The sequence below is a fragment of the Falco biarmicus genome, chromosome 4, assembly GCF_023638135.1.
Source record: "Falco biarmicus isolate bFalBia1 chromosome 4, bFalBia1.pri, whole genome shotgun sequence".
In the NCBI taxonomy this organism is placed as follows: domain Eukaryota; kingdom Metazoa; phylum Chordata; class Aves; order Falconiformes; family Falconidae; genus Falco; species Falco biarmicus.
Genome location: NC_079291.1, coordinates 73477642 through 73495904, shown reverse-complemented (window position 1 = coordinate 73495904; position 18263 = coordinate 73477642). Strand labels below are relative to the sequence as shown.

At 41.3% G+C, this 18263-nt stretch overlaps 1 protein-coding gene across 2 annotated transcripts in view; it reads right to left on the bottom strand.

The window, feature by feature from the left end:
* GSG1L (GSG1 like) overlaps positions 1 to 18263 on the bottom strand; it is a 59290-nt gene that overhangs the window by 22864 nt on the left and 18163 nt on the right. For both annotated transcript variants that reach the window (XM_056338187.1, XM_056338188.1), the window contains exon 3: positions 1974 to 2126. In XM_056338187.1, coding sequence (XP_056194162.1) covers positions 1974 to 2126 — 153 coding nt within the window. The remainder of the gene's footprint in view (positions 1 to 1973; positions 2127 to 18263) is intronic.

Genomic DNA, 18263 nt, shown 5'->3' with positions numbered 1-18263 from the left:
AATCAACAAATGCTGTATTTACAAGGTCATCTTTTCCTCCAGCTGGGCAAAGAGGACAAAATGCCTGTCTGCCCACCCACCTGGGGTCCAGGGCAACAGACGCTTGCAGGTGGAAAATCCTGATAATTTGGTGGACTGGAGTGACCGGGTGGATGGGAGAGCAGAAACACTGACCATTTACAGCTGTCTCAAGATCATTGGCCTTGCAGGACCAGAACGGTTGCTAGGTGTCAGTAATGGGAAAACTTAAGGAATTAAATTTGAAAAGACAAGGTCTTTTAAAGCATGTTCAGATAACTTTACCAAAAATATTATTTATAAAATATATCACATTAATTAAAATACTTCATTATGAATATTACATGAGAGACATATGTAAGTTTTTTTATTTGTATAAAGTTACAAAGGATACCAAAATCATGATGTTCTGGGGTTTGTTTTTTAAATGACTCATAAGAGGTTGAGAAACTGCAGTAAGTGGCCACACTATCAGCATAATTTTTCCTAACCTTTAGGTGTTGAGCTATGAGAATATGAGGAACCCATTGCAGTTTTAGGGGGAATTCTAGCATGGATTTAATGAGAGGTGTGTTGCTCCAAGGCAAAATCCTCTTTGTTACTTAATTTCTATTGAGCTGTGTCATTATAAATATGCTAAACTTAAACAAATATGTTTTTCTTCTTTCTTCTGATATCTCTGTTACTGAAAATAAAATCTAGCAGTGTTATGGGGTTTGGTTTTGGTTTGTTTGGGGTTTTTTTTTTCAGTTCTTCCTATTTTTCTATCTTTTTTCCCTGTCAAACTTTAAAATTTATATTTGGAACACCATGGCAATGTGTTTATAAAGAGGGAAGGACAAAATAAAAATAGAAAGTTGTGTAGGAAAGCAAACTTCATAATTCTTACAAACTTTAAAACCACAGTTAATGGTGAAGAGACAGAAACAGCATGGAAATAATTGCTTGAATGCTGAAGAATTCAATGTATTTTGACTTTGAAAGTTGAACTGACTTTTTTTAAAATCCAAATTACATTCAAAGCTGAAATACATGCTTTGGCAGTTTTTACCAGATTTTTTTTTTGTCCTCTCAGCTCTGCTTCTGATCTAAGTTTTATACCTCTAATTGTATTTAAAAATTTGAAGCTATCTCTGAAGATACAAACTCCTTCACAGAATGTACACTGCCCATTATAATCTCTTTCAGCTTGAAATACAGCAGAATAAAATGCCCTTTTATTACAGAAGTTCTTTCTGCCAGAGAGGTCCATGCAGGAGTGCTTACAGAAACCAGCTGTGGCTCGATGCTTGTATAAATCCTGGGAAGTGGAGCTTTTAGCCAGCACAGCAGTAAAGGGACACTTAATTACATGGATAGATTTGATAACTTCTTTTAGAGGAGTTCCTCAAGTTCAGACACTGAAGGGCTCCAGGTACAGACCAAGCATGAAAATAACCTGAAACACTTGTCCTGAGAGATGTACAGGTCCCCACATTACTCTTGAGGTTGCTGCTCAGTGCGATTACTAGAGCCCTTTTCATACTTAGTTTTGCTAATGAACAAGATGGGCTTCTTTGGTTTGAAGCATCAAGCCTTCACCTACTTTCAGGATTAACACAGGAAAAAAAATTATCAACACTATATGTTTTTCATTTTCTATTGGCTAATCAGTACGATGATGCTGAAAAAGGAAGGCTCAGGCTATGGCTACGGTAACGGCTGTGCAGGCTGGGGGAAGGCTAATTACTGCATCGCTGTTGTGAAATCAGGAATATCTATTTTCGCTTCTCCCTGGCAAGAGGCAAATTTATCATGCAGTCCTTGTTTCAAAGGAACAAAAAAATCATGGTGAAAAATATGCTAGTTAAATGGGGATAAGAGAGTCTTGTGTCCCCCAGGTTTTATTCTTTCAAAGTTTTAGAATTTTGTCTTGTTGTGGTTCCTCAGGCAAAAGGGAAAGGAAAGGTTCATACCTGAAAGCACAGTGAAGACAGCAGCAAAGGCATTTAACTTGAGCCCATCTATCACACTGCTTGAATGAAAGAGCTCGAGGCACATAAGGCTGAATCCGACGACTAACAGCATGATGTATAACACCTCGGATACTACTGATAACCACAGGACACCTGCAATACAACAGAGCAGCAACCAGACACTTATTTGGTAAATACTTTAAGAGGTTAGAGTTTGTAAAAATTGATTAGGAAATCAGGACTATCTAGGAGTAATTGTGTATTCAGAAAGCTTAAATTTAGCAAACTACCACCCAAACTCTGAAAAATAAAAAAAGAGGTGAATGAAGATGTGAAGAGCATCAGGGTGGTAAAGATACTGCAGAAAGAGCAAGCTGTTGCCTAAGATCCCAGCTTGACTGAAGAACCTCTTTGGGTATCTCTAGAACCTCTTGGCTCCTCTGACCCAAAACATAAGACACACAATCTGTTTTCCCTCCCTGTGTCATGGTTTAGATGAGCAGAATCTGGCATACATGGAGGTGATGGGACATGATACCTGATGACGTATGGGCTGGTGGAGATGGACAGGTTTGGATACCTCTTTTTCACAAGAGTGTTCGAAGAAAACGTTTTCAGTCTAGGTTTTAAAATTCTTATCACAATACAATGTTGGGGCCTGTTACTAGAAACTCTTTCACAGAAAGTGGTGTCCTGCCGAATGACTGTTCTGACTTGGAGCGTTTGCATCCACTGCACAGGTCTCTGCTGCTGGGACTAATACAAAAACTGCCAGGATACCAGTGGGGGAGAGCCAGTTATTTATAACTCACACAGTTGAAGAGCTGCAGACGCAAAATTTGGACTGCCTTCCGTTTTCGCAACCCCTAGGTACAATCCCTCAGAGGAAGGGCAGAGTTGACATGCAAGTGTGACCTGCGCGTGCTGCAGGACCTTGGGGCTGTGCGCAAGTAAGTGGGTCTGGCTGAGACAGATTCGCTCACTATAGATAGCACATTCGGAAATTTCAGCACAAAACCTCTTGCATGATCTGCTGGGCCTTTTAAAGTCACCAAGCCATGGGGTAAATCTGAGAGGTTGGTAACAGATGATAATATTGAGTCCCTGCCAAATTTCCAATTGCTGTTTCAGCATGAGAATCTGCTAGAATTCTTCGGTACATTTGCTAACCTGATTGCTAGAGAATTCACCTGGAAACAATGAGCAGTGATGGAAAATTTCAGCCTAAGCAGTCGAAACATGGAAAGTTAAGCATCTGAAGACAATGGCTTATATTAGAAATTGTCGCTGTAACCATAGAGACTGCTACAGGCTTCACTTGTATTAATACATTCTCTTCTTGCGGTAAGAACATATGTGTGATAATGCCTATATCAAACCAGATATGCAGTCTTACTTCTATCAAATATTTGAGTGTCCTCTTAATGACCAAGTTGATCCCAGCTCATATTTGTCTGGGAATTTGTCTTTATAATTACATCTGATTAATATGTGCTATTCATTGTTGCCACTGTATCCGACCTTTTGAGTTTTTAAACAATACTACAGAGACTGTAATAAATAAACCTTCTAATTTCTCGCAGTGACTGTATGTGTAATATTGCATCTATCAACAGCAAACAGCTGTTTACCTCACTCCTGTTAGGCAATTTGGTATCAGGGCAACTGGCACAGGCTTCCAAAAAGAAATACCAGTGAGAGACAGCAAGGGTGGTGTTCTGTGAATCACCAGGATTAATAACGGATTTTGCCTCATTTTCTCACAAACAGAAGTTTCTGTCACAGGAGAATGATGAAATGGTTTGAGTTGGCAAGAATCAGATTATGTAAACCTGACTATAAACCGGGGCAGCAGGGAGCCCTAACTAACGAGTTCTAATTCATAGGTCTTTTCCAACCTGAATGACTCCGTGGTTCTATACATTTTTCAGCCCAGACTGGAAAGGGTAATAGACAACATATCTGCCCAGATGTTTATCGCTCTGTTTCTACTCCTGAGGATACTCACTGCTGGTATCACAAGGGCAGTGCTGTAGTAGTGACTCCAGTGTGGCTCTGTCTTCAGCTTCCTTGGGCGAACAGCTAGCCAGAAGGATTGGACTCAAAGAGTTGTGATCAGTGAGGTATCATCAGGCTGGTGGCCAGTCACTAGTGGTGCTCCTCAGGGCTCAGTTTTAAGGTCAGTTCTCTTGAATGTTTCTATCAGTGACATGGACACAAGAGTTGAGCACATGCTAAGAAGGTTTGCTGATGATTCTAAATTAGGAGGAGATGTTGAGTCCCTTGAGAGGAGGGAGATCTTGGTAGATCTGAGTGCTGGGAAATCACCAACTGGATGAAATTTAACAAGGATAAATAATGGATTCTGCTCCTGGGACAGTATAATCCTGTATGTATGTATAGACTGGAGGACAAGAGGCTGGAGTGCAGCCCTGGAGAAAGGGATCTAGGGGTTTGTTGATGGCTTGGGGGTTCAGTTGATCCACATCCGCAGTAAAGATACTGCAGAAAGAACAAGCTGCTGCCTAAGATACCAGCTTCACTAAAGGACCTCTTTGGGTATCTCTAGAACATCTTGGTTCTATACAATTTTTATCTATTTTATCTATTGCCCACCTATGAAATAGTGCTTGAAGCTGGATACTGTAGACAGAAGCGCAGTGTGCTTGAGAAATAATGGGAAGCTGGAGAGATGCACATACGTCTCTATGGGAGGTTCCAGGTTAACGTGGCCAGAAGGCAGGAGAGGAGACGCTGCTAGAGGCAGCCTTGTGCACATTCAGAGTGACAGGAGGGCTCTGGGAGGTGAGGGTGGAGGGTATGGGGCCCGGTGGCTGTTCTTTATCCTGCTGGTGAAGGAGAAAGGAACAGGAGGAAGGAAGACCTGGCTGTGTGGCTGGTGTCGCAGGGAGTGCGCTGGCTTCTCTAACCACAAGGAACAAGGGCTGGTGACAGGAATAGGATCTACCTGGTCAAATGGGACAAGAGTGGTTTTGCCAGCAGGATAACCTTGGAAGATCTTCAAACCTGATACGCTGGAGAAGGTTTGACATAATTTAAAGACCTCTAAGGGCATGGGGGACAGTGAGGAAGCGTTGTGGGGCTGGAGCTCATGGTGTACAAGGTAAGGCAGGGAGAGCTTCACCTTCTCATCCTGTACAAGAAGAGGCGAAGTTCTCGCTCTCTACAGCTGCCTAACTGAGGTACATAGATAATAGAGCCTAGCCCTTGGAGCTGAACCAGCTGAACCAGGAGTAGGAGACAAAATTTGCAACAATTCCAGATTGAGCTAAGCAAAAAGGTGGTCAAACACTGGAAGAGGGGCCCAGTGAGGCTGTGTGATCTCTGTCCTTGATGACATTAAAATCTCTACTGGATGTGGCCCTGAGCGGCTGGATCTAGTGGACATGCTTTCAGCAGAGGCTTGGACTGAAGGCTTCAGAAGCCCCTTCAACCCTAAATCATCCTATGATTTTTTTAATTTCACAGTTCCTAGGTCTATTGTGCTGGGGAAGCAGCTGGAGGGAGGAAACTAACTGGGGTAGGGATAACAGGAGTAGAAACAGAGTTGAACTATGGCCCTGATGAACAACTCAGTGAGACATGAGTTTTGCTGTCCTGTGAAACCTCTTTCCAATGAGACAATGACCAGGTGAGTTACCCCTGGAAGACATAGTCAATTCTTTCTGCTTTTTTTTGACCCTATTCCTATCTGGAAAAGAACTCTAACTCTTCTGTCTTATTTCCTGGCGTACCTTGAATATTTGCTCTATGCCTTTTTAAAATGCATTTAGTGTGGGGGAAAGTAAGTTACACATGCAGAGTTTGCATAGTTCTGATTATGTCCTGTCCTGCCTGCTTTGATTTTGAATTTAATCTGAAATAATAACATCCAGAAAATGCAAGCTATATCTGGGTTTTGCATCTTCCTGTGTCTGTCAGAAGCAGAACAGTTGATTCAGGTTATTAATTCAGGAGACAGTGTCTTTCTGTTCTGTGCTGATGGTGAAGTGATCTCCCACTGCTCCTCTCTCAACATGAGATTCATGAGGCAGTCACTTGGCATCACTTACTTCTACTTACAATCTCTTACAGCCTCCTTCCTGCAAAGTAGAGAGCTCCTTCTCCTGAGGAGACCTCAGTTATTCCAGGTGACAGGGAAGAAGTTCTCCAGAGGATTTTTCTCTTTCCTTGTCTTTTCTGCTGTCACCTTTTCTGTCTGTCTTATTTCCCACCAGCCTGTGTCCTCTGCTCCAGGGATTTGTCTGGCCTAACTCAGCTTTTGTGAAAAAACTTTCCTTCAGAAGAGTCAGCACTCCATTCATTTGGAGAATCCTACCTGGATGGCCTGTATCTGAGGGTCTGTATTCCTATAAATCATCAGCTTTCTCTGTTGTTTTTTTTTTTTTTGTTTGTTTGTTTTTGTCCTGTTTATGCTTTTTCCTTGCCTGTTCATCAAATTGGCTGTTACATGTGCAGAGAGGTGCTGTGGGTTTGTGTACAGCGGGATGTGCCTGTTATGTCAAGGACATTCTTCCCTAATGCAGAAAGATTTCAGGTTCTGGCCTGCCTCCTCCTCACTATGAGCAGCATTTGTCAGATGCTGTGTCATCCCTGCTCACCTTGTCGGAAATAATGCTGTGCCATTGTGGCAGCAACATGAAACCTCCTGGGAAAGGACAGTCTTTAAAACAAAACTAAATCAAAACTGATTTCACTTACACTCCTGTACACACATTCTCACAATCACGAGTATGTGCAAGGAGTCCATCCAGCTTGCAAGCACCAAGACGCATGCATTCAGTCATTCTTCCCAGGATTCCCTGAAATAATACAGAGGACACCAGCTGTTGAGTCCTCCTCATGTCTTCTGGGCTTTTTGTAGGTTAGCAAAAATGTGATAGGTTTGCATGTCCCTTTTCATTCCAGCTAGGAGCTGACAGTGATCTGTCTTGTTGTTCTGTCATGTCTCTGTTACACATCATGATTTGCTTGTTGTCCTGTGTCTTTCAACCTGGTGTCTGATAATGTATGGGTAGATGGGCCTTGATGGATCTTGATGACCCACTAATCTTGGAACCATCAACACCTGCTATTCTAATACACCTTCTCCAGCCATTGTTGACTCTGGTACTTCTCCACCAACCAGTCTACCATGTCCTCAACAGTGCTGCTGACAATGACAGTTACTATTGTGTACTGTGGACCACTTTGAATCTTTGCTCCTGCCCCACAGATATTATGCTGTATGTCACAGGTGGGATTGTTTTGATGCTGAACACCACAGACTCTGAAGTTGTTCCTGGAGGTAAAGCGGTCACCATCTTTTGGACAACTTCCTTGTGAAGTGAAAACACTGGAAGTACAGGACCTGGGCTGAGCTGCTCACCTGGAACTTGAGATGGCAAAGCTGGGACCCACCAGAAAAACTTACATAAATCAACTGACGTCATTGGATTCCTACCTCAGAAGGAATCATACCGCTGTCATGTTATCTCAAGATGTGTTGCACTCTATATGATCACCAGCTTTGCCTAAAATGAAAACATACCCCTGCTAAAAGAATATTTTTCTTGCTTCTGTCATTGGCCAGAGATTCTGATTTTTCAAGATCAGTAAAATAGCTGGGACATTACTAAACTTCTTTGTGCCTTGGAGCTATTTTTATTTCCTCAACAATGCACTAAGAGATTGTCTTCTCTGTGGAGTTCATAGCGAAAAGCATCAGTGTCACCTCCTCATGGACTTAGCCACTGCATCAGCATCGTTACATGCCAAGGAAATTCATTTCCAGCAACCCCAAGTGAAGCAAACAAACTCTTCATTGTGGCTGAAAAGATAACTGTTACCCACATGATTGCTGAAATTTTAGGAACTTAAGTACTTCATGAACCCTCTGACAAGATCAGTCCCTTGCATTTCTGTCAGACAGCGGAGGGCAGCATCAACATTTTGAAAGAAGATTCATAGATACTGAGTGCATTTCTGTGGTGATCATGTTAAGTGCATCTGCCAGAGACAATGTGTTAACAAAAGGAGGTTGCAGACACCTTCTGAATGAATGAAACAAACTGAATATTTTTCTGACAGCAAGGTAAAGAAGCTTTACCTCCGCCTGCAATGAGTCTCGGCTCAGAAGTTCTTCACAAAACCCGAGTTTATTTCAAGTCAGCCCAGATCACCAGGGAAGAAGGCACTGTAAATGAACACGCTATTACCTCTCACCAGGGAGCACTCTGAGTCAGGAATCTCCCATGCCAGTTTCCTTTGAAATAGGAATTCTGAAAAATGTCATAGAAATTCTGCTTAGGACTCGAAGCATCGTACCACGTTTCAGTGAATTCCTGATTAAGGAATCTAAAGAACAGTGTGGTTAATGACTTCCAGTTGTTTTGAGCTGATTTTGCCTGTTTGGTATCCAAGTTAAGAAGTATAAATATGAAACTGGGGTAACTGCTGTTGTTGCCACAGGTTATTCTGTTGGTATCCATGTGGCCTTTTTCCTCTGGAGTACGAAACACCAAGGACCATTCACAGTATCCTGAGCAAAAATACATAGCAAAACATCTAGTATTCTTTGTTCAGGTCCACTGCAATTTCCTGTCACAAAAAAGCAACAGTCGCTGATGCAGACTTTTCTGTGAGAGACTTCTGGTTAAACTGACCTCAGAAATGTCAAGAAATTACTGACATGCTCTTCTGTGCTCTTTCCCCACAACATGCAAAGATAATTCTTAGTTGTCTTGTGTCGTATTATTAAAGCCATTCTTAGACTCGTTAGCAATTTGGGCTGAAATACCAAGAACGTGGATAACATCTGAATGCGATTATGAGCAGGATGATAAAGGAGCATTTACTGCTGTTTCTGGAACCACAAAGTTCCATAATTTCGATTATTGTTGAGCTTTGGAGATGAATACAGCTGACAAACTAGTTCTAGAGAGCCTAAATACACATCTATACCTCCTACCACCTACATTCACATGCAGGCATGGAGTTATACTTGTTGGCAAATTAGAAAAGTTGATTTTTGGTGCCAGCTTACTACGCTAACAGTTTCTGATGCCAGATTGTGAGGTCCTATCTCCAGATGAAATAATGATATTGAAATCCCCTCCTGGCTGCTTCTCTAGGCTGGTCAGGTCATGAAAATTACTGTCAAAGATCCAATATTAGTACATGTTCTCAAGGCAGCACTGAAGAGGTGGCCAACAGAGAAATTGCCGTTAGAGTTCAAAGTGTTTTTAATCCATAAACATGAGCTGTTTGCTCATAAAGGATCTCTTCTGGGAAAATAATTTTGCTATTCCTGAAGGAGATTGCTGAGTCATGTTAACTATGTTATATGCAGCATAGGCAGGAATTGTGTACATGAAAATTTAAGTCAGGCATTTTGGCTAGTAGCTTGGAAATTATGCCAGAATTATAAAAAAAAACCCACATAAGTGAATGTATTAACTGCCAAGCTATGGGATGCTTCCTGCTGAAAGCCCCAGCATTCCCTGAGCAATGCCCAAAAAGCAATAGTCCAGATTCTGTATTGATTTTTGAGGGCCCTTTCAGACAGAAAATTAGCTTCCTAATTGGGGTAAACTCACATTCAGAATGCCTCAGTGGGATCTCATCCTCCTACTGTCTCAGTCTCTGCTCTCTGCTGAAGATGATCTGTGGTTGCTGCTTACCAGCCTTCCTAATAGCACAACTGCCCTCCTGGCTGATGAGTTCAAGGATCTGACCAAAGCAGCTTCATTTGAACTGTCACACTGCCATGCTGTCCCTGAGCAAGTAATCAGACTGGACAATGGTGCAGGCAGGCAAAGAGATCTTGAAAAGGTTTATGTTTGCCACATTCCTCATAACTCAGCATTACGCATCTGCTCTGATAGTCAGAGCCTGATAGTCTGAGCTATGGTGAGGCATCATTTCAAGTCACTCCTCTGTCAATTCAACCTTAACCTGTCTGAGAAATTCTGATACAAACAAGTAGAGGCTCTGGGGTTTTTTCTACATCAGGGTTCATCATATGACAAAAACCTTCTGTATACTAGAAACAGTGGAGCTTGAGCAGTGTGTGCTCCTAAATAACTATTAGGATTATCGCAGCTGACTGAGATGAAATCCAGAGCACTGCACTCGAAGGACAAGCTGGGTGCTGCATTGTTGGACAGCTGAAGGGACATCAAGTGTTCAAGCAACATTGTCCTGGAGAGTGTGCAACATCCCTACCTCCTCATTGGCATTGCTGCTAGCCCCAGACACTGATGCTGCTACTTGAGGAAGAAAGTGCTCCTGTTAGCCCATGGTTCACAGTCATTGTCCCCAAGATCCTGAATGGCTGAACAACACAGGGAAACCACAAGAGGCTGACAAGTCAAATAGCTAGATGTCATCCAACATGGGAGGAAAGGAACCACATATGAGGGTAAAACTTGGTTTTGGGTGATGTGAGTTTGCATGGAGGAAGTCGTGGTACAGGCATTATTCCTTCTTTGTGCAAAAATGTTTCACTATTCTTCTTGGTCTCCCTGCATGCTGCAGCAGCCAGGGAGATGGGAAGCTGTTACCTGTGGTCATGTTACCAGCAACAAAAAGCTGTGCCCGCTTGCCTTTGACAGCCTCAGGGCTGTATGGCCTGCTTTATGAACATAACACTTGCATTGGAGATGGGGGGAGAGCACCTGTGTGCTAGATGGGAATCGATCCTTCTCCTTGGTTTGTTTTTTGATGATGGAAATCTAAAGATAAATTTCTTTCTGTAAGGTACTGTGTTAGAGCTAAAGAGTGTGTGAGGGACCCAGAACTTCTTAGTAACTGAAAAACTGCAGCCCTTGTTGTCACCCTTCCTGGGAAAGGAAGCAAAAGGGAGCAGAGATAGCTGTGAAAAGAGTGGCCCCAACAGCCCTCTTGCACTTCCTTATCGAGATCTAATTCTCAGGAAGATGCTGACCATCCATAGCCTGTGGCGCCCACACAGTGGTCTGCCACATCAGGGAAAATCTTGTTATTTCTTTAATACTTGATTCCAGAGCTAGTAGCGTAATGCTGTGAGCAGACTGGCAGCTGCAAAATGTGTAGTAGGTGCTGGTTTTTATGGTGAGTGCTCCATAGACCTAGTGGGTGTTTGGTTTTTTTCACTACTGGTTTTAAAAATATTCTGTTTACCTATGTTGAATGGAATTTTCTCCACATTTTTGGTCCTGTCTGCTTAGTTCCTCCTGGTCTATATTTGGTGTCCTTATGTTTCTTGACTCTGGCTGTCATTGCTCGGCTTTTCCAGACTTACATGCTATGTTGGAACTGACACCTGGTTCTCACTTTTAGCTCTCCTCTTCATGTTCAGGGCAAGAGAGAAGAGAGGAAAAAAATATACAAATGGGTACACATTGAGAAATGTGCATCTCATTTGGGAAAAGCATTAAAGTAAGCTTGAAAGTGCCATGTAAATCTCATGCTTTCTCTTCCAGTTGCATTCTGATTGTTTTAGTAATTTGCTCATCTCTGCTGCTCCAATACTGGCAATTACAAGCCAGAAATATTGGAGTGATCAATAAAAAATGGTGAAAGAAATAAACATTGAGCATGCTGTTGTGGCTGGCATAGGGACTCAGCTCTGAGCAGTCAGCCCGTCTGTTGGTTAATGCAGTCTCATAATATCAGACCATCTGCCTGCTCCTCTTGTGCTGCAGTGTAAAAACACTGGGAGAAGTAGACCACAGAGCTATGAGAGACGTCCCTCCAAAAGAATGGAAGCTTCATGATCCTAAAAGCTATCAGAGATACCTAAAACTACCTGTTGTTGTAAAGCAAGTAAGACAGTCAAGATAGATAAAGGGCCGACACCCAGAGAAGAGACTGCTGTTTGCAGACATGAGAGACCATATGACAAATACCTGAAACTGCTTAGGTGAGAGAAGAAATGCCAGCTGTTTCTATTTTGTTTAACTTTAGTTCTTCATTAGTTTCTTGATTGTGAAAGATGAGGTGGAGCTGTGAATCCTAAAATTAATCTTTTCTACAGGATGATGTGTTTTCTGTGACTTTTTATAGTTCTGGTATTGACCTTGATTTTGAATTTAATCTTGTGCATGATACTGAGCAGACTGTGGAATAACTTTGTGCTTATTTTCTTTTTTTTCTTGGTGTAATAGTAATATAGTGAGTTATGTAATAGAAAAGACAATGAAAAATACTCTAAATAAGGACTAGCCCATATGCCTTACTAAATGTATTTGGGTTAAATGTTTCCCTTTGAAGACCTACAGTGCAGGGCATGTGATGTACTTCCCCCCCTCAGCAATGGGCTGAGAAATTATGTTCAGACCCTGTGGCTGTCATTGTCCACAGCAGAGAACCAGTATTCTCTGTGTCTTTGACATCACCAGTGTGAAATACAGGACTTGCTTCCTTTTAGGAATTAGGAATTCAGCTACTAAGCACGGTATTATCTTTGTATATCTGATGAGTTTTTAAAAATAACTTCAGTGTTTCATAACAGATGTGTAAGAAAACACAGATAAAATGTTAGTAACACATTTTTTCCTGCATACTTAATGACAGCTCTCCTAAAACAAGTGCACAGGTATGTGTCTGTGTGGGTATGTATATACCCTATTGCAGATATATTAAGACTAATGCGATCAAAATACAAAATATTCAAGAAGACAGTAGAAACTGTTTTGGAAAGTGTACAATTTGTGGGAAACCCAGTTACATTACTTTTCACTGGATGCAGGTCTCTCAGTGGTCCTTTTAGAAAATCTGTCCTCTTTTTTTTTTTTCTTCTCAAGAAGAGCTACCCAGTTCCCAAAAAAGGAGGTCTGTTTTTTAACTTGGCTCTTACGAGTTTCATTTGTCTCTTTTCCAGCCTGAAATCTGTTCTGCGCTGTCCGCAAACAAAAAAGTATTCCCTATCCTTGACCATAACTGTCAAAGTCTTCTCTCTACCTCTTTCAATTTTATCATAACTTTTTTGAGCTGGGGCTGGCAGAGGAGGGGTGAGAGGTGCACAGAGTGCTGCGAGTGGGTGCATCATGAATACATGTGGTGGCATGGTGACATTTTTGTTTTGTTCTTTATTTCCTACAATGATCCCAATGTTTCTTTTTATCTTTTCTTAATGTCTGCAGAGCAGTGAATTAATGGTTTCATAGAAGTGTCTGTCATCACTCCAGGAACTCTATCCTGAGGGGGAAAAGCTCATTCAGAACCCATCACTATATATGTAAAGGTAGGATTACTCTTCATGTTCGCCACTTTGCGTTTACCAACACCAAATATTATCTGCCATTTTCTCTCAGTCACTGAGTGACTGAGAAGGATTTGTGAATAGTTTAGATGTCTGTAGTATATCTAGTATTGTCAAAGTTTTCAAGCTCCATCTGTCCTTTTAGCTGAACCTTTTAATTACTTTTAATCAACTCGTTTTTCTTGCATACCCTTCTTCGCAACTTTTTTGTTTGTTTGTTTTTTTGTTTTTGTTTTTAACTTTTCTTGCTTCTGCAAGGGAACTGAATCTCTCTCTGTTAGTCCTGGATACGAGGTATTTCTTACCAACATTTAGAATCATGGTCCCCACACCACTCAGGAATAAGTCAAGAGTTACAGGTTTTGCAACTCTTTTCTCCATGCTCATAAAATTTGTCCTAATTTTAGTCTCTGCATTGTTCCAAGCATGATGTTTCTCAGTTTTTGCATGGGGTTTTGAAGTCTGCTCCTACTGTTTTGCTTTCTATCCTTATACCTTCTCTGATATCAAGTTTAACCCTGCTACTGTAAGTTATTCCAATGGGTGATCACTAATATAATTCTGTATTTTTTATCTGAGCATGGAATCCATCCACAGAGATTTTGTTGCTCATTAATGACATTACCTTGTTATTCTGATTCAGCTTTAGTACCTGACATCTGCTTTGTCTTTCAGTGTAATCAGTACCAAGACGTTATTGTCCCACTAATTATCTTTCTCCCATCAAATTTCTGGTACACCTATTATGTCAGTATCCATTAGAATCAGGCATCTAGTTTCTCTTCTCATTAATTGCTGTTGTAGTGCTGGCTTCGAAGCATGTATAGATTTGGCTCAGATTTCTCTTTTTCTGTGCTGTGTTTAGGTGAGACTTTATTTATGTGCTGTTTGCCATGTGCTACCTTAGTTTTGCCAGCTACTCTTTAGATAATATAGAATTTTTATTGCTTCATCTCTACAGGATGCATCATTATGGGCTGTGTAGAGGACATGCAGAAGGCATCTCCTACCTCTGCCAGTACAGTCTTTAATTTTAAAAAGTCCCCTGTAACATTTTGGACTGTTAAATGCTCACTAGCAATGAACATTTTCCTTCTGCAAGGTTTTGCCTTGCCTCAACCTCTATAGTTTCTAAAAAGTCTTGTTTGTTTTATACATGTGAATTTCCCTATAAATAAGCAGAAAGCACTGCAATATAGGCAGTTGCTGATGACCTGCTGCTTTGCCATTCATTGTGGATATTATTCCATAAGTACCACAGCTGAAGCAAGTGAGGTTCTACAGAGCATTAGAGTAACTTAGACCAGATTGTACCACACCTGTAAGGAGTCTGTCCTGTGACTCCTGTCCTGTGTTGGTGTAGCCATCTCTAAATTTTGGGCCAATGCTGACCTTTGAGACTGTTCCTGAGGCAACTTTGCAACAGAACTCCTCAGGCTGGAGCACCTCATTTCAGCATGTGCTGGAGGCACTCCAGGTACTTGGAAGTGCCTGAGTCACAGCCTTGGAGAACAAAACTCTTGGGGGCCCCATGTTTCCTGTAGACCCTCACTCTTCCCCAGCAAAGTTCTTTAGCAAAAATTCTGCTTCCAACTTATTTCCACTGTATATATCCCAGCCTTCACTTACACAAGGAGTTCAGCTGGTCGTGACTCCCCATCCTCTGGCTCTCACGGTGTCACTGTCATTGACAGCTGACATTTATGCATCTATAGAAGGATGTGGGAATTTGAATCCCCACACAGTTCTGGGCAGGGGGAGGAACAGACCTATATACATATATAGCTGTGGTGTTATGCTAGTCAGTGAAGCAATTTATCAGATCATTTGATGGGACATATATAGCCACATTTTGCTTTCCATTGTGGTGCCACAGTTTCCAGACATAATACTTGGCCTTGGTCTCTTCCTTTTGAACCTATCCTCCATGGCCTCTTGGAAGTCCTCTCAGGTGCAGATTTGATGCAACGGTAAAGGGGAGCTAGAAGGTGCACCCAAAAGGTATGGGGAGAGGAGGATAGTGGTGGAGTGTGTCCCAGCCTCAGTGTTCTGGTTGGACACTGCAACAGGGAGCATGGCAGAAAGATGTTCTAGGAAGGCTTACAACAGCCCAAAGGGAGAGGAAAGGTTTCAAGCCGCATCCAAAATTAGACCAAGCAGCTGAAAACTGAGTGTATCATGTAAGTGTCCCTCACTAAATAGGTTATCATATTATTCTTTGGATATCAAAATACTCAGCAGGAACAAAACTGTGATTAAGTTTTGTGGAGAAGACCCCAGGAGCAATTCAGAACTGAAAGATCAGGTCCAGCCTACTGTGACAGTTCCCTTGTGACTCCTTTTGGAAATAACTTGCTAGCTTTCTACTCACATCTGTAACAAACATTAGAAAATAGCACACGTCATGGGATCCGACAACATCTGCTCTGTGAGAGCCTATTAAAAGTCCTGGCCAATATAACCAGCTATTACCCTATCATCCTTTATCAACAGCAAATGGAAATTGTAATAAGAAATATTTGTGGACACAGAAAATGTTTTTTTTTTCTAGTTATTATCTACCATCACCAAGCTGATTTTGTTAAGCAGATTTGGCACTAACAACCAGCAATAGCTAATAAATTCAATGTTAGGCTTACAAGGTTCTGACAGATTGTTGGCAGCTGCCTTAAATGCAGGGAAGAGCTCTCCTAGTGTGGGTTGGAAACGCTTATTTATACCATACTGTGGGTCTGTTTGCCCCCAAATTTTGCTGCCTCCTTTTAGTAGATGTCATGGGTGTGATATATGCAAAGGGAATAATAACTGATCAGAGATATAGTATCCAGCTACACTAGAGATCAGCACAAACGGATTAAAGATAGAAAGCTCAAGCATAAGCTATTACATTTTTACAGTAAGAATAAGAAACATTTTCATTTATGAATGCAAGATTTGTGGTAAGGATGTAGCTTGCCTTAGCATAAATGGTTTTATATTACTGTGAGTTTTGGTGATTAGCTTTTCTATGCTAAGCAGGTTTTAAATATTATCAAGGAGTTTTGTACTGACTTGCTGTTGATGACAGACTCCAGAAGAGACTAGCTGTACAACTAGACTAAGTTTGTTCTTAGGCTTCCTTTTAGCATGTCTTAAAAGTGGAAGATGATGTGCTCAGAAGGAGGCCCAGGCTTCAACAGCCTGTGTGTAGCTTAACAGTTGGTTAGATAGAGGTCTTCTTTGGATCAGGGAAAACCTACTGAAAAGAAAACTTTGGAAAACCTGAGTGCTCATTTTGCAGTAATGGAGCATGTACTCGTTGAGACATTTTAGATAATTGAAGCTTGAACAACCACTTTTTAGTTGTAAGTGATGCTAACAATATGTACGGAAACTGAATAAGATGAAGTCTCATTGTGAAGATGTTTAGTCCAAAAATTCCCAGTTACACAATGGACTGTGAAAACCACAATATGTTTGTATAACTGAACTCAAACTGTGATATTTTCTGCGTTTTATCATATCTCGTTTACTTGGAAGAAAAATTGAGAATCTGTCCCAGTATTGGGTGTAACTGAGTACTTGACAAGCCTCTGGCCATTAAAGTCAATGCTGACAGGGGATGAAGAAATTAAGGGAGTGGAAGGTTCTTTTTAATAGGAAAAGAGCCAAATAAGTCAAGAAGTTAAAGAATTCTGCAGTGAAAGTAAATTGGGCATCACCGACATAATTTTCTCTTCACATCTGGTGGAAGTATCTCTGGACAGTATAAGACTGATGGTGAAAAATTAAGATTAAGTATGTTGCAGTGTCCAACGATCTACAGTTGCGGAATTTATCCTGGCTTTGTTTGTGAGTCAGATGGTCAGCATTTTCCATCTCTGACAGAGCATTCTCCTCTCTTTCTGTCAATATGCTTTACAACTCTATTGGAAAACTTCAGAAATAGATACAACTTTCTTGACATCACTACAGCAGAAGGGCCTGCCTTCCTTAAAAAGGAAGAATAGAATAGTCTGGAAATATACAGTGACACTGTGCAGTAACTCTAAAATTCTACTAAAAAAAAATTTGCTGACAGCATTTCACACAACAAAAAGAAATACTTAAAGCGCTAAATGCTGTTTTGGAAAGTGTGTGGGTGATGCAACCAAGCATTATGCACCATAATGAACTTTCACAGAAGATGGATAAAGCATGAAAACATCCCATTGCCTTTGCAACAGACAGATTGTGCTTGTTTTGAGTCTGTCTCCTGAAGGTGTCATGCAATGCCCACTAGTCCTTGCACTGGGAAAGGCAGTGAACTACCATTCCCCCAGTTGCCTTTTCAGTTCCTCTTATGCCTTTATCAATGCCCATCATATCTCTTCTCACATGCTTCTCCTTCAGGCTGGAAAGTCTTAGTCTTGTCCTTGTACAGAACCTTCCAGACCTATGATTATCCTTGATGCCATTCTGTGTTCTGGACTAAAAAGGACAAAAAAACACACTGTATTTTATATAAAGGTGAAGCTTTGGTTACAGTCCTCATGCAACAGGATACTCTCTGCTCTGTTCTCAAATCCTTTGCTAATGTTTTCTAGCTGATTGTTTTTTGACTGTTGCTGAGTATTGAGCTAGTGTTTTCATAAGAATGGTTACGCCCCAAGGTCCCATTTGTGTGTGTAAGACTTAACTCAGAGCCCATTTAGTGGCAGTAATCCCAGGATTGTTCTTCCCTTATGTGCATAATTTATTTACGTTTACTTACAATGAATTTCACAGAGGCTGTCTCTGTTACTGTTTCTCTCATAGAAATACCCTACTGCTTTATTAATGGTAATTGCTCTTCTCTTTCAATTTGTCCAGCTGATCAGCAATTCAGACAAACTAAGAACAACTGTTCCTTACACCACTTACTGCCTCTCTGCCAGACCTGATGGAGGTACTGTATGCCCAAAAGGTTTTGTGATTGTCTCAAGTGATCTAACAAAATACACCGCTTCTTTGTACAAACATGAATTTTCATCTGTCCTTTGGATTCTCCAGAAGCCCACTGCTAGTATGAAGGGCACTGCAAGGCT